The 16,931-nt window shown below is 39.4% G+C and overlaps 1 protein-coding gene across 1 annotated transcript in view; it reads right to left on the bottom strand.

Moving 5' to 3' along the window:
* The window catches only part of atxn7l2a (ataxin 7-like 2a), a 28,485-nt gene that overhangs the window by 6,145 nt on the left and 5,409 nt on the right, over positions 1 to 16,931 (bottom strand). The window contains exons 3-9 of the mRNA XM_061932617.1: positions 9,715 to 10,048; positions 8,068 to 8,318; positions 7,821 to 7,903; positions 5,793 to 6,004; positions 2,917 to 3,097; positions 1,909 to 2,030; positions 1 to 444 (exon numbers count right to left, since the gene is read on the bottom strand). The exon at positions 1 to 444 is cut by the window's left edge and continues 484 nt beyond it. Of these exons, the coding sequence (XP_061788601.1) occupies positions 1 to 444; positions 1,909 to 2,030; positions 2,917 to 3,097; positions 5,793 to 6,004; positions 7,821 to 7,903; positions 8,068 to 8,318; positions 9,715 to 10,048 (1,627 nt within the window). The remainder of the gene's footprint in view (positions 445 to 1,908; positions 2,031 to 2,916; positions 3,098 to 5,792; positions 6,005 to 7,820; positions 7,904 to 8,067; positions 8,319 to 9,714; positions 10,049 to 16,931) is intronic.

Genomic DNA, 16,931 nt, shown 5'->3' with positions numbered 1-16,931 from the left:
GGGCGGCCTCGCTCATGTGGAATAACGCAGTTCCTGTTGGGGCCTGAATGTTCCTCCTGAGGCGGAGCTTTGCGTTTATGGACTATGGCGGTGAAGGGAGCTTCCTCTCGCTGCTTCAGCGTCTGCTTGCTAGGACGCCCTACTGGGTTCTTAGGCCGTCCTGGACCTGTAGGATGCACCGACACTGGGTTACCTGGCAACAGGAGCTGACTGCTTACTAGGCCGCCAGCCGAGTTCTCTGATAGTCTCGCAGCCACGCGACCGGAAGAGGAGGAGGACGAGACGTGTTTGAGAGAGGACTTGACGGGAGCGGCCGCACGGATTTTAGCGTGTAACGAAGACGAGGAGGTCGGAGATCCGCTGGTTATGGAGGCAGGAGATGAAGAGCTGTTCGTCTTGGTGGATGAAGTTGGACACTGAAGGTCGGTGGCTTGAGGTATTTTCCTGAATGAAAAGAACATCAATATTTCAATAATTATACATTTTAAACTCCATCCATCCATTTTCTACCGCTTATCTCTTTCGGGGTCGCGGGGGGTGCTGGAGACTATCTCAGCTACATTAATAAATATAAAACTTACATACACACTGTCAAAAAGTAACACATTTTATTGTTTTCAAAAGACAACACCATAAAAAGTACCGGTAAGCAGGCAAAATTATACGTAGGCAGAGTAATAATACACAGACCAGGCTATTGCTGGGTTGCTATCGCCTGGAGCAGGGATGTCAAACATGCAGCCCACGGGAACAGTTTCAATCTGGCCCGCAAGATGAGTTTTCTAAGTGTAAAATTGCTGTTCTCATCCCTATGTGCAGCATGAACCATGAAGCAGACTCTTCTGGTGGCAGTGTGTCAAATAAAAGTAAAGTGAAGTGAAGTGAAGTGAATTATATTTATATAGCGCTTTTCTCTAGTGACTCAAAGCGCTTTACATAGTAAAACCCAATATCTAAGTTACATTTAAACCAGTGTGGGTGGCACTACTAGGAGCAGGTGGGTAAAGTGTCTTGCCCAAGGACACAACGGCAGTGACTAGGATGGCGGAAGCAGGAATCGAACCTGGAACCCTCGAGCTGCTGGCACGGCCACTCTACCAACCGAGCTATACCGTCCCAAAAAGTGAAATTAGACAAGGTAAAAATGTTGAGAAAGTATAGAAATCATCATTGGTTGCATCTCTCCACCTCTTTCAGTGTGCAAGACAACCTCAGGAAAAAGTAAAGAACAGTTGTCTTTAATATTACTTTTTCAACATATTTTTGTATTAGAGTATTTTATATGCACTCTTCATGCATTGTGTACTGTAGGACTGCCTTAGCTGTCCATTTTGAGGAAGTTCCCTCTCACACTAAAACTAGCATCACAGATGTAGGAACAGATGTCGTTCATAAGCAAAGGACCACAAGTATTCTACTAATCCATAACTCAAATGAATATGGTTTCATGTGTGTTTTAGACCAGTGGTTTTAAGTGTGAGGGAGGAAGTGAATTTGTACTAATCTTCTGAGAAGCATGAGAAAAGGTGAGGAAGCAATATTTAGAATAATAAGAACAGCCTTAAAGTTTGGGCGCGTGTACATTTTAACTGTTTATTTACCGAAGAGAAGAAAGTCATTTTTGGTACTGAATATGAATATGAATATCAACAGTTTTCAATGTCCACATCAAAAGCATTAAAAGGTAGCTGGAAGGAAGCCCTCAATGTTAGATTTTGGAAAGTGTTCGTAACAATCCCTATCAAATAGTTTAGGCACCAAACGGACTACAATTGGTATTAACGGCAGTGTATTCTATTATGAACTGGTTTAAGGGATAAAATCAAACTTTATCTGCAGGTTTTTCTTCTCAAAGGAAGTAAAAATAGTTTCCCATGAAATGTGGTAAATGTGGTAGAGTTGACTTACTTCCAAAGATGTGCGCTGATGTGCTGCTCTAGCATGCTGCTGAAAGCAGACCTCAGATGGTGAAGCCTCCTATCAAACGTGTAGATGCCATGACCAAACATACTTCCTCCAAACGAACACATCTGGAAAAAGCAGGTTAATTACATTAAGATATGAATAGATAAAGGTAAATGAACATGTAGACATCACTAGAGCAAAACTTGTAGAAAAAGATGTAAGAAGTTGACGTTATATAAACTGTTTTATCCATTTTCCAGCTGGGTTTTGCACCAATCAAAAAGCATTTTGTCAGGGCAGGGCGATAAAACAATATCAATATATGCCGCGATGGACACGTAATTGATATAAATAAAAAATGCGTTCAATAAACCTTTCAATATTTTTTTCTTCTTTGTCGGAGGAAACCAGAAGTTGCGAAGCAGTGTTGGTTTCATGAACAAAATGTAAATGTCTTTATATACACATTAACAATGATCCAACACACTGTGGTGTAGTTTAAAAATGGCAGTGACATGGCCACCCTAAAAACATGAATAATCATATTATATTCATGTTAGCATTTAAGATAGCTAGCAGTTAGCACGCTAGTTGCGAGCTAGCTATTAGTGCTGCTACACTGTATTATTTTAATATCTTAGTATTGCACAATAACAATGTACCTTTAGCACCAGTTTAATTTAAAACACAATCATAATCTTATACAGAGTGTGTATGTAAGTAGGGGGTGAGCACTTCATCTCTCCATCAGTTCGGGGGTTCTTGGCCTGGAAAACGTTGAAGACCCCTGCTTTAGAAAGTTAGCGCCCTCTAGGCATCTGCATAAAGGTTGCAAACAGCCGTTTTAATAGATGTGAAAATGTTTCTTTATAATTCCTTTTCTGTTTTTGCTTTCAACCAAAAGAAGACATGAGGGGAGAGGGCTAAACACTTATGTGTGGAAAACAAGACACCATTTGTTTGTCCTGTTTCTTTTCCCAAAGTAACAAACTGAAAATAGTAGTGGCTCACTGCTAGCGGTCGTGGGTGAGTGGTAGAAGATGAGAACTCAACAGGCTCTTCTGATCCTTCTGCATCACTTTCGTCACTGGAGATTGTTCCATGGATGAGAGGGGAGGGAGCCCGGAGGTTTCCCTCCTCCTGCAGCTGCCGGTTGTCCTCTGCGGTGCCGTCCGATACACCCGTAGAGCGACTGCAAAGACAAAGAAAACCACAATAAAAACAACCTGTGCTTTATCTCTGCAAATTCACACTTAATATCTTTTTGGGTTTCGATGGTGAGAAGAGGTGCCAGGAACGAAATGAAGAGAGTGTGGATGTGTGTGTGTGTGTGTGTGTGTGTGTGTGTGTGTGTGTGTGTGTGTGTGTGTGTGTGTGTGTGTGTGTGTGTGTGTGTGTGTATGTGTGTGTGTGTGTGTGTGTGTGTGTGGCAAAAAACACACACGCTTACGTTAACTTTAGGTTTCGATGCACAACGCCCAAACAACTCCGGGGCACCATGGTGGACCAAATCATGTGTCTAGACTAGAGGGACCATCTACAGCAGGGGTTGCCAACCCTTCGGTCGCGATCGACCAGACGAACTTTTGGACCCTACTGGTCAATTGGCGAAAATATTCAAAAACATTTTTGTATTAATATGACATCAGTGACACCCCTACTCCTACCCGGACAGTGACAAACAGACCAATCAACAAGCGCGCAATTTGACACCTGAGCACGCACGCCTCACCTCTCTCTCCTTAGCCTCACATCCAGCTGCTCTCAACACCGCGGCCACACCCCTGGAGCACGGCAGCACACCGTGTCTCACAAACGCGCATGGCATGACGTGCACAAAAATCATCGAGTTGCAACAATGCATTAAGGCTGATTGTTGCAACGCATCAGACATTTTCTAGCATCCAATATTAAACAACTCTTCCTGCATGCGAGGACTAGCATTTTGGGGACGCAACATGAGAAAGGCGCCCCACTTTCTGGGCAGCAATCAATCGGCTTCCTCTCTCCAGCAATGCGGTGGTCTGCTGGAAGTTCTGCCACGCCTTCCACAAACTGTAAGGTTCTGTAAAGGCGAGCGGCCCGTCGGAACGCGCCGCCGTCGAGCCAAGGCCCGTCCGTCGGTCACGGAGCATACGGTCATCATCATCATCGCTCAACTGCAACAGGAAGATAACAAGCCAAATAATCGAGTCTGTGAACATATTGCTCCAAAGTACAGATTTTGTGTTGATTTGTATACAAATGTAAACATTGACTTGTGCAAAAGCAGTAATATATTATAAAACAAAACGACAGATAAAGAAGGACTTGCCCGTTCATCCCCTCCTTATTACAAAGGAAAACCTCGCTGGGTGAACATCTGATTTTAATACCGGTACTTCCACTGCTGACGCAAGCTGACTTGTGTCCCTTATGTGATTATAAGATGAACAAATATACTACAGTTATATATAGTGGACATAAACAGTTAGATTCTACAGCTTTGTTACCCAAAATGCGACACGGGGGCCAATTGTGGTCCGTGACTCATTTGTTATTGGCCCGAGGCACATTACAAAAAAAAAAAAAAGACATCAGCAAAAATTGGGAAAACCGCAAGAAACACAATGAGAAAAAAACTAACTGTTGACATCATCCAATAAAAAAACCACAAAGCTTTATCTTGAAAAAAAATTTCAAAAAAAAATTAGAAAAAAAATAATATTTATATAGGTATATATATATATATATATATATATATATATATATATACATATCTAGTTGACGCAGGGGTAGATCTTGGTTTGAGCGATCTTGGGCTCATAAAGATTGGTGACCACTGATGTAGAGAGAGCACACCAGACCTTGTAGGGCACAGTCTTTTCTCCAGCACTGGTATTGCTACGGTTTGTACTTACTGCATTTGTACAATAAATGGTACATTTTCAATTGTAGTCTCCTTTCGGAAAACTATTATCAATTAATCAAAGTTTACTTATACAGCCCTTAATCACGAATCTCTCAAAGGGCTGCACAAACCACGAGGACATCCTCGGCTATGATCCAACATCAGCACAAGAAAAAACTCAACCCAATGAGAACAAAGAGAAACCCTGGAAGGGACCGCAGATGTTGGGACCCCCCTGTTCCGGGTGACCGGTGCAATGGATGCCAAGTGGATATGGTTAATAACGTAAGAGTCCAGTCCATAGCAGCCAACAGGGGATACTCTATTAGAACAAAAGAACATGGGAGGACTTTGCCCCTAAAAAGGGAAGATCCGAACAAACGTCATTACCAGTTTAAGTAGTTGGAAGGTCACGTTTGTCAATTTGAAAGTCCTTTCCAATGTTGTTAACTTGCTTCTAATATGACACTTCCATTTGAACAAAAGGCTTTATTGAATATATGTTAATGCTACTCGTATGTCCTCTTGGGAGTTTTACTACATACTGCAATAGTACGGTAGAACGAGGGCAGTACTTTGCTGCTACATTATTCTGCTTGTGTTAATTAGCGGTTAGCAAGAGCATTTATAATACAAGGTGAAGAAAATTAAGGGGGAAAAATTGGTAATAAAGAACTAAAATAGGAAATTGGAGAAAAAAAATTGTCCATAACTAAAAGACAAAGGGATTGTATTAATTTGTAGATACAGCAGGCTCAATTTTGGGTCGATTCATAATATCAAATGTCAAGTTATCTGCGTTGTCATGGAACTGACGAGGCAATTTTGTAGACTCAAGGGTTGTTAAATGAATATTAGGAACAAATATTAAAGCCTTTTATGAGGCAAGAAATAATCTTGCCGACAGTCACCTTTCCACGTAAAATAGCAGATATGTTCCATAATAAATGGTATAGTTACCACTTGCAAAAGCTTAGCTAGCTTTAGCAAAGCTTACCCGAAAGCAGGGAGGGTGGCCAAAGGTCTGCGGCAATGTGGACCTGCTGCTTGCTCTCTTGGTGCTTCAGGACTTGGGGATCGTCCAGATGAGGAACCTCCCTCCAATGATTGAGCCCCCTTCTCTCGAACCTTCGTCTTAAGTTCGGCCACCAACTGGTCGAAATTTTTACTGCGGCCTGGCACCTTCCTACGCTGGTGGATGGAGTGTATCTAAAAAATGTGATACAATAAAGTTGATTAATCAATGAAATAGGGCGGACAACCAAGTTAATTTTTCATATGGTGTTTTTTTATGTTCCGTTTACCATATTAATATTTTTACAATATAAAGCAGAAGCAGACAACCAAACGATAGTTTTATATAGCGGTGTAACGGTATTGTAGATACCGCGGTATTGCGGTTTCAAAGTCTTCGCAATAAGGCACGTGACGGTATCAATCAAAAACTTGGTGTGTATATTTTTTACTGCCGCTTTAGCATTGGCCGGATCTGAAAATAAACTACAGCTCCCAAAGTCCTCTGCACAGCGCGGGGCCGAAAAGGTCGGGGCGTGGAACACCCTAAACAGGAAGTAAAGTGTGTTGGTAGTAGATGAGAGGAATTGTTTTTTTGGACATTTCCTGAAAAAATCATCAAAATCTATCCATAGCTGTTTGAATTATGTAGATAACAAAACACAAAAACAAACCCTGGCGAAAACATAACCTCTTTGGCGGCGGTAAGAAAGTCTACGTTTTGCAAAGCAAAGCGCGGCACTTTCGTCCCGAGCGTTTCCAAGGCAACCAGCCGGTCACGTCGCACCTCACGCAGGGAAATTACCAAAAAAAAAACGTGCACCGCGGGAAATAGGCTGAACTTTTCAGAGAAACAGCATTTTCCAAACTGATAAAACATGTCCACTGTGGCAGACACTACTTCTCAGAAAGTAAAAGTTAAAAGACACTCAAGTGAACATTATTGTTTTACAATGGATGTTTACATTGTCACTCAGACACACAAATAAGTTGTTTTTTCATATTTGCTTGAAACAGTGGATGTTCCTGCACAATTCTTTGTACTTAAAAATACTGCACGTTTGTAGTGTGATTACAACATTTTAGCATTATTTTTGTGTTTAATTAATCAATTTATTCTAAACATTTCTGGATACCGTTCCAGCCCTTGTTTTATACTATTAATGACCCAGAGGAAAATGATTTCCTCAATTCTTCAACAGTAGGCTATTGCAATACAATATATCCTGACAACAAATAACTGATGTCTGCTTTTAAGTATTCTAACACAAAACAATGTCCAAATAAACAGTTTTAAAGACTTCAACACAAAACTGCTGTGCTAAAACCATAATTCCTGATCAGCAGTCTTAAATGAGCATTTTCCCACTTGTAGCTTAGTGTTCTGGACCAGAACAAAAATATAAAAAGAAAATCTTATTTACTAGTATATCTGTCATCTGACCAAAGACTGCACAGCAAAGACTGAATGTATCAAGTAAAGAGACCATTAGGCAGCGTTCGTGATGTATTGCAAAAAATAGGGATGCAGGATTACCCCCCCAAGCTGATACTGATACAACTTCCTGCTTCTCAAGACAGATACCAATAACCTATTTATATCTATTAAATTTTACATGTAGCTTTAATTGTAGTTTGGGCACACCTTTCTTTGCGGCTGGCTTTGAAGCAGTTTACAGGGCGTTTATAGCATGCTGATCTGAGCTACCTGAGGTAGGAGAAAAGTAGTGCTTGATTTGCTCACCCTAACACACCTCCAGCAGTTTTTTTTTCTTGTTCTAACCATAGCTATTTATTAATGTTATTGGCTTTATCGGTATGACATCATGATTCTTCCTATCAGTCCGATAAATACCTGTCAGTTATTTATTGTGCACCCTGAGTAAAAAACATGTACAGAATCAAATATTCCAAACTGTATTCTGACTATTCTTGCAAGTGGACGAACTGGCTGACATTTCGGGCAGTACTGTGAACCTTTATGTCCGAATAGAAGAAGTTTGTGGTTTACGTTGCATGTTAGGAGACGAGTGCAGACTTTCTTCCTGTCAGGGTCCAGGACACCGCAGTGTTTGTCCAAGTCACACTCCCTTTCTGAGAACACACAAAGACACACTCCTGTTGAACGTCACACGATCACCAGGATTCTTACTGAAACTTGACAAAAAATAATAATAGAAATATAGCCATGATTATTATTACAAGATAAATATTAATCCTTCAAACGCCCATTTGTTTTGCACCTTCCCTCTACTTACTGGAGGCCATTTTGTTGTAGGGTCTGGGGATACGGTGGCTTGGTACCACAGAGGCTGGAGAAGAATCCTTTCTTTGGCTGGCCGGCCTCTCCGTGTGTGATGGTCTACCAGGTGGGGTGTCTCCGTGCGGCCAAGGAGGGTCTCTAAGGGACGGGGGAGGAGAGCTGAGAGGTGGCTCCAGAGGTGGCAGCTGCTTGAATATCGATGAATCTGTGTGACTGCCTTGGGATGATTTTTCCAGTGGGAAATGTCTGGTGACAAAGAAAGTGTATTTTAAAACATAAATATTAGTACTTTTTTAAAAAGCGCTTAGATCAGTATTGATCCAATAAATACGCAAAAGTAACAGCAACAATTGATAAAAGCACAAAAATATGACATCAGGAAATCAGGTCAATGCTTTATATCTGTTTACTAAAAGGGTAAATTGAACTTTATAAAATATAATAAAGGATACACACTTGTATGTTTCTTTACTGAAGCGAAATAAGCATCCGTTGACAATACATACTCATCTTTTTCTTTAGTCGACATGTTTACAGGGGACATGAGACAGTCTGTTTTTATTGGCCTGCATTTTATTCTATCAAATTCAATTTTACATCACATTAGATATTACCGGTACACAAATTTGCTTTGTCACCTCCAATAAAAAGCTTTTATTGCTTATAATACAGTATGTTGACCTACACTGGATTGCTTTTAGCATTTTCAATGCACAAATTGTATCAAAGGGGTGCCAATCCTTGATTTTTTCTGTATGCTATATTTTGTATTTGTTCTATTTATTTGTTGGGGAATTACTATTTTTTATGTTTCATTTGAACAATTATTCAACATAAAAGTTAAGCAGTTTTATGTTGTGCATTTTATTCCCTTACTGTATCCAAAATGAAACAAATTGTGGCCTTACAACCGAGGTACGTATCGAACCATGTCCTTACAACCGAAGTACTTATTGAACTGTATTCAAGGCGCACTGTTACACCCTATTATTTATTTACCGTATTTTTTGGAGTATAAGTCGCTCCGGAGTATAAGTCGCACCGGCCGAAAATGCATAATAAAGAAGGAAAAAACATATATATAAGTCGCACTGGAGTATAAGTCGCATTTTTGGGGGAAATTTATTTGATAAAACCCAACACCAAGAATAGACATTTGAAAGGCAATTTAAAATAAATAAAGAATAGTGAACAACAGGCTGAATAAGTGTTCGTTATATGACGTATAAATAACCAACTGAGAACGTGCCTGGTATGTTAACGTAACATATTATGGTAAGAGTCATTCAAATAACTATAACATATAGAACATGCTATATGTTTACCAAACAATCTGTCACTCCTAATCACTAAATACCAAAATCTTATACGTCTAGTCTCTTACGTGAATGAGCTAAATAATATTATTTGATATTTTACGGTAATGTGTTAATAATTTCACACATAAGTCGCTCCTGAGTATAAGTCGCACCCCCGGCCAAACTATGAAAAAAACTGCGACTTATAGTCCGAAAAATACGGTATTTGTTTTCAAACAGAGGTGGTGACTTTTGATCATATTTTATGAAGCATAAAGGTATCAACAGAATGATAATTTTTCTAACATTTTCGCCTTCTGTTGTTTACTCCCCCTTATTCTTACCGTGCTCCTTCCTTTGAGTTCTTGGCGGGTCTATGCTGGGGTGGTGTGGAAGGGGCAGATGGTCGAGCTGACCCGACAGCTTGACCTCGACCATCCCACGATGAAGATGGATTGGCAACGGTCCCATGAGAAGGAGAATGGCTATGAAGGGGCTTCTGCTGGGGCTGGGGAGCAGGAGTAGGAGACCGAATTCGCGCGTAGAGTTTGGCCAGAGTGCCGTGTCTTCTTTCGCAGTGCTTCTCAAATGCCTGTGGCTTTACAACTTGACCACAGTGGCTACACACCACAAGATAGAAGTCATCGTGACCTGGGTACAGGCCAAAGATTGACATGTCTGTAGAAGAACAGAGAATAGGATTGTTAGGGTGTATACTTCTGAGGGCAATACCCTCCTGATGAAGGAAATATCGAAACAACTGACTAAGTAAATAAGCTTACATTTGCTATACGCATACATTACAAAAAAAATGGAAATGATAGATGTAGTTTGAATACAGGGCAACTTCAAAAGTCCAAATACTGCTAAAACTGCTGTCACACATGATGTCGTGCAAGTCACTATATACTGTATATTATACGCAGTTGTTCAACACCTTGAACACAAGACAGATCAGACCGCAGTAGTGGCCTTTAATTCTTTAACTTGTCTTTGGGTTTGATTTACTTTTGGCCTCACTTGGTCCAAAAGAAGGAGCATCCCAACAAGGGAATTTAAGGGAAGGAGAGAAGAAATGGAATGAAGCGCGTGAAATGAAGTGAAGTAATAAGCGTGTTCATATTCAAAGCAGTAAGCTTGAGCATGGCTAAATTAAGGCCTAATACCACATGTTGTGGCTTGTATTATTAAGGCAGAGTGCTTTGTGTGACGCGTACATACATTCCTCTATCTGAAGGGCTACCAGGTCTACTACTTCAGCTCTGCTGTTGAAGTGTTGGACTATTTTGAAACTTTCCTTGACCACTTCAGTGGCGCGAAGAACAACCTCACTGAAACAAACAATCCAGGAGCAAGGCAAGAAACCCGTTGTTAACGGCCAAACTTCAAAGACATAACGAAATAACTGGCGGCTGATAAGAGGCTTTTCTCGTCTCAATGATTGTTCATCAGGTCCGAGGACGAACCATTGGGAATTTTGGATAAAAATTGAAAGGACGTTTTATGATTAAAACAACATCAAAATCTACCAACGGTAAGTGAGGAAAGAGAATGCTGTGCTTTGCAAACAAATTGCTGGGTGATTTACCGGTACTATAGCTAACACCTGTATATTTTAGAAAGTGGTATATGTTTGAGAAAATACCGCCATACCAGTACTTTTTGATGTGCCTTCGTTAAAGCGGTTTGATCTTCTTTGGGCCTGACATACGAAGCTCAGGGCATTCCTATTTGACTCATCTCCACCCGTTGTGTGTTTATAGAGGCTTCTCTGATGACACATCCAACATTTTTTTTTTAAATATAGCGGCACGGTGCCCACTTTTTGACTCCCCAGTGATGCAATGCTTTGGACAATGACTGCATTTGACAATTGGGGAGTGACTACAGCTTTATTTACACGTACACCAATTTGCTTTAGAACCTCTCTCTCCTTGTAGCGACTTTACCACTAATCTCATCTGTTTAGGTTGTTAACTTCTGTTAGTGACTTAGTACAAAAGCTAACGATAGTTACTCTCTGCTGCTCGCCCTGTGTGTCAAATGTTTTGCTACACCTCGGTTTAAAAGTGCCTCTCCCCATAGCCTGTGCGAACTTAGCGACCGTAGTATAGCGGCTGGGAGGCTGAAAAGTAATTTTAAACTTAACGGCCAGCAGCTTTCACCACAGTGAGCGAGAAAATGAACTGGAAATCTCATGTAAAAATATACAACATGAAGTGGCAAGAAATATTTCAATAATGAATAAAGCAAAAAATGTACTTGACCAAATATCACTTCATATTCTCTCCTGCTCACTAGTGTTACAATATCTGAGTTATTGTGCAGAAATAAAGGGAAATAACTACACAAGTACACTTCATTCACCAACGGTGTTACAAACAAAATCAATTAGAATAATATGTAATGTTGGATATAAAGAACATACAAACCCTTTATAAAATCAAACATATTGAAATTCAATTAATTGGTGCATTTGCAAACAGCTAAAATGATGTACAAAGCAAACTATAACCTGCTACCCAAGAATGTACAACAATTCTTCTCAACAAGAGGAGAAATATAAGCTCATAGAAAAATCTAATTTAAAACATTTGTATGCACGTACAACACTTAAAAAACCTTTAGCATATCAGTATGTGGAATTAAATTATGGAATGGATTAAATAAAGAAGTTAAACAATGTATTAAGATGACCCAGTTTAAGAGGCTGTTCAAACTAAAAATGTTTACAAAGTACAAGGAAGAACAATTTTGATTAACATTTTGAACCTTATTAAAAATTATAAATTAATCTAATATGTGAACCATAACTGATTTAACTATTATTAAGAGATCTGTTGTATGCATTGATATGAATTGTGTCACAAAATGAGAACAGGAAGTGAATATGTGCTACTAAATTGCTATAAATTGGAAAAGGGGTAGGATTAAATAGGATTGGCTTCTTCCGACTCATTTTCGAACATGTTGTAAAGAGAAATGTAAATGTGTAAACAATATGATATATCATTTGTAATTGCATACATGTTCGATATAAATCAACCAACCAACCAACCAACCAAAATGAACGACACTGCTTTAACATAGTAACGGCAAACTGATTAATTTATAAGAATAAACAACATATTACTACTTAGAACAAAAATAATCAGAGTACCTTACTCAACACTGGTTATATAGCTGTAAAACACTGAGGAAACCGTAAGCAATTTCCAGTTTTTTCCCCCCCAAGATATATACCGTATTCGGACTAAAAATAACGCAATATCAGTTTTGGTCCATATCGCCCAGTCCTCCTGGGCTGGAAGTAGGGTTGGGCATCAAGCATCGATTGCAAACAACGGAACCAACATGCGATTCTCTCAGAACCGTCCTAATTTTTACAAGTAGATTCGTAGTTCCGCTGACTGGAAGAAACAGTTGCTTAACACAAATGAAAAAGCACCACCGAATACAGACTAAGAAAACGCAGCAAATTCCAATAAAGAAGAAGCAGTAAGAGATGTGCAAGTATGCGGCACCATTCAAAACTTTGGCTCTTTTTCTTATTAAAAAAAAACAAAAAACAGTTTGAGCAGTGAAACATTTGTGACAAGGGTACACTACCAATCTGATTAAACACCTGCGCATTTTTGGTCTATAATTGATAAGAGTGCTGCCCTGTCTTCAACAAGCTGTGCAGTCCGCCTTTCTCAAAGTCTAACCAATCAGAGAATAAGGTGAGCAAGCAGTAAATGCAATTGGTCTAATGTCAACATTGAGGCAGTAAACACATTTTACTGTATTGTGGACTGTGTTTAGTAAGTTGTACACATACCAGTTTGAAAATCACTGCCTTAAATTCAACTACCGTATTTTCCGCACTATAAGGCGCACCTAAAAACCTCCAATTTTCTCAAAAGCTGATTATAAGGCGCACTGCCTTATAATCCGGTGCGCCTTATATATGGACCAATATTGAGCCACAACAGGTCTCAACCCCAGCCTCTACTGTAGCGTCTATTCTATGCGCCTTATAATGCGGTGCGCCTTATATAACAACAAAGTTTTAAAATAGGCCATTCATTGAAGGTGCGCCTTATAATCCGGTGCGCCTTATAGTGCGGAAAATACAGTACATTGGTCTGTGATCGGCAAGTTTGCCTTCCGTAATAGAGGTATCGATCTAAGAACGTTTTAAAAGGGAATCGTCAAATTTATCGATACCAGAAAAAGGAAACCATTAGATTTTAGAACGGAAAACTTTATATGAAGTTTAGCACTTTTAAAGATAAGGACGTTATACGTTAGGTCTGTCTGCCCGTCTATGGTGTCATCAAAACAATTATTGCGGAAAGCTACTGAGGTCAGGAAAGGTCATAAGAATCACAAATGCCACAAGAAAATATCATTAATTACAATACAACAACTTTCAGCTACAGCACAATTGCAAAAACAAAAAATAAAAACAAAGACAAACAACAACACCATAATATAAAGTCGCGACACAACTTTAAGCCACAAAGGATGCGGCCAACACAACGAAGTGACAGCGGCGCAAGCTACGGAAACGCAATGACTTCCGGAACACCACATGAAGCAACAACACAACAACTGTCAGCCAAGGAAAAGTCCTTTCATCAAAAACAAATAAACAGAAAAGATGGATTAAGGAGTCTATGGAATTAGAAATCAAGGGGACAACACAATCAATTTGGATGAGGGGCATACATGATTCTGCACATCTAGGACGTGGTCCTTCATCGGCGACGCCAGGGCAGAGAACAGATACTGTATTGCCGTGTCTGGGAACTCTTATTTAGCAGGTAAATCTACTCTTAAAATGTTGGTTACTATAGTTTTATTAAATATTGCTTGAATGTTGAAAATGAGAACAGAAAAGGTTTGCTCTTGTTAATTCAACCTAAAGTGTTGGTTGCACTTTATTCAAATAAGATGTGAACGCATTGGCCATTAATTGTTTACTTGCTTGTATTAATTTTTCATTTATACAAACTTCCATTACAAGAAATAACAGAAATATCGAAAACTTCACCTGCAGTGTCCAGTATTCATTATTTATTTCACAGTCACACTGGTTGAATTTTGTTTGTTAAAAAGTTACTGAGTCAATTTCAACTCACTCAATCGTTTCGGTTTGTATCACTCTAAAAAAAATAAGTGTCCCTGAATCGAATTGGGAACCAAAAACTTTAAATAAAATCGAATAATTAAAACAAATTAGTACTTAAAGCACCAATTGGCACATTTATGTTAAAAAATTGGTCAAAATTGTCCCATGATTTATTTCACAAATGTAAGGATTTTGGCATTTGTTCTTGTTTCTGATATTGAAATTGCGTTATGTTGCTCTTGATGTACTGTTTTTTGGTTTATTGTAATCTGTCGCAAAAGTTTATGTTAATGTTTGTGAGCAGGTGTGATGTGGAAGTGGTAGAGCAGTGTGTTTGATATTATTGTATGTTTAATGTTTTCTGTATTTGAAAAAGAGATGCAGCATCTCAACGGACCATCCCAAATACATTTAAATTAAATCTAATTAATGTCATTTTATTTATTACACAAAAGGCACATCCTCTATAATGTAAAAATAAGTGTAAAAGATTTTAAAAAATGGAATCGGAAACAAATTAAGGCCATGTCCACACGAACACGTATACTTAATAAATGCATACTTATCTCTGTGTTTAGGCCTCTCGTCCACATGCAAATGCGTCCACATGCAAATGCATACTTTTGTCCTTAAATACGCACACTTTTGCAAACGTTGGCCAGATTATGAGTGTACATCACACAAACAGAGACTTGTACTCCTCTGATGACGTCACGGTTGTGTCATTTCCAAAGCTCAGCAACACTGCCTTGCTGACATAAATAAAACACATTATAAGAAGACCTATTGTGTGTTTGAATATAAACATGTTGCTATTTTCATTCAACATCAACAAAAAAAACGCATCAAAAAGGGCTTTGCAAAACTCCTGCCAGCGCCAATGACGATGCGCTGTTTTGGATACGATTGCTGTCGGACCGCCAGCCGATGGGACACCATTATCTCATGTTTTTGATCCTTATTTAACGACAGATCTTGAAGTTAATTTACGTGTGTTGGTTCGATTTGTGTAGATTGGGGTGGGCGTGATCGTGTGCGCGTATAACGCACCCAAGCCACTAACTGATGTTAAAGACAATGTACACTTCATTGCACATGTATCACAATATTGATGACTAAATGCATTATAATTCCACGAGAGTTTTGCAGCGGCACACGCACATCCGTACGCTTTAGTAACCTAAACATTCAAGAGGTTTCCTTGGCTCCTTGTTAGTGTACGGTGATTTTAAAAATAATATACACTTCACTGCACATGTATTATATCACAATGTTGCTGATTAAACGTTATATTACGACCAGTGTTGGGTTTCAGCAGCACAGGCGCTTATGCACGCTTTAGACACTTAAAAAAGATTCACAATGTTACCATGCAGGGCTTGTGTAAGTGCAGGCTGGTTTTAAAGATAATGTACATGTCATTGTAGGGTTTCCCTTTGATTGGCAAGAGTGCTGCTTTCAATACCGTTGATCATAACATTATGTTAAAGTATTAAAACACATATTGGTATGTCAGACTTAGCCTTTTCTTGGTTTAACTCCTATCTTACTGAAAGGATGCAGTGCGTCTCGCATAACGTGCACAGTTCCACAGGGTTTGGTTCTTGGCCCAGCAACCTGCAGTATGTGTATGCTGCCGCTAGGCAACATCACACGCAAATACGGTGTTAGCTTTCACTGTTTTGCTAATAACAGCCAACTTTATATGCTCCTAAAGCTGACCAATACGCCAGATTATAGTCATCTGGAGGCGTGTCTAAATGACATCAAACAATCTATGTCTAGCAACTTTTTGCATTTTAACGCTAAGAAAACGGAAAATATTGATTATCAGTCCTGCTAGACACCGGCACTTTTGTACTAATACCACCACAAAATAATTATACAAAGTGACTCGATAAAGAATCTCGGTATTATCTTCGACCCAACTCTCTCGTTTGAGCCACATATTAAGAGTGTTACTAAAACAGCCTTCTTTTACCTCCGTAATATCGGTAAAATGTGTCCCATTTTGTCCACAAGCGACACCGAGATCATTAATTATGCGTTCGTAACGTCTCGTCTCAATTACTGTAGCGTATTATATTCAGGTGCCCCTATGGCTAGCATTAAAAGATAACAGTTGGTACAAAATGTGGCTGCTAGACTTTTGACAAGAACAAGAAAGTTTGATCATATTACACCTATACTGGCTTCCTGTGCACTTAAGATACTAAACAGTCAAGCTCCAGCCTACCTTGCTGATTGTATTGTAGCATATGTCCCTGCCAGAAATTTGCGTTGTAAGAACTCTGGCTTATTAGTAATTCCCAGAGCCCAAAAAAAGTCTGCTGGCTATAGAGCGTTTACTATTCAGTACTCTGGGATGCCCGGTAACATTTGCAGATGCTACCTCAGTAGAAGCATTCAAATCCCATCTTGAAACACATTTATACATCCTAGTCT

Source organism: Nerophis lumbriciformis, linkage group LG38 (genome assembly GCF_033978685.3).
Source record: "Nerophis lumbriciformis linkage group LG38, RoL_Nlum_v2.1, whole genome shotgun sequence".
Taxonomy (NCBI): Eukaryota; Metazoa; Chordata; class Actinopteri; order Syngnathiformes; family Syngnathidae; genus Nerophis; species Nerophis lumbriciformis.
The sequence above is the reverse complement of the archived record's forward strand: the minus strand, read 5'-3'. Positions and strand labels throughout refer to the sequence as shown.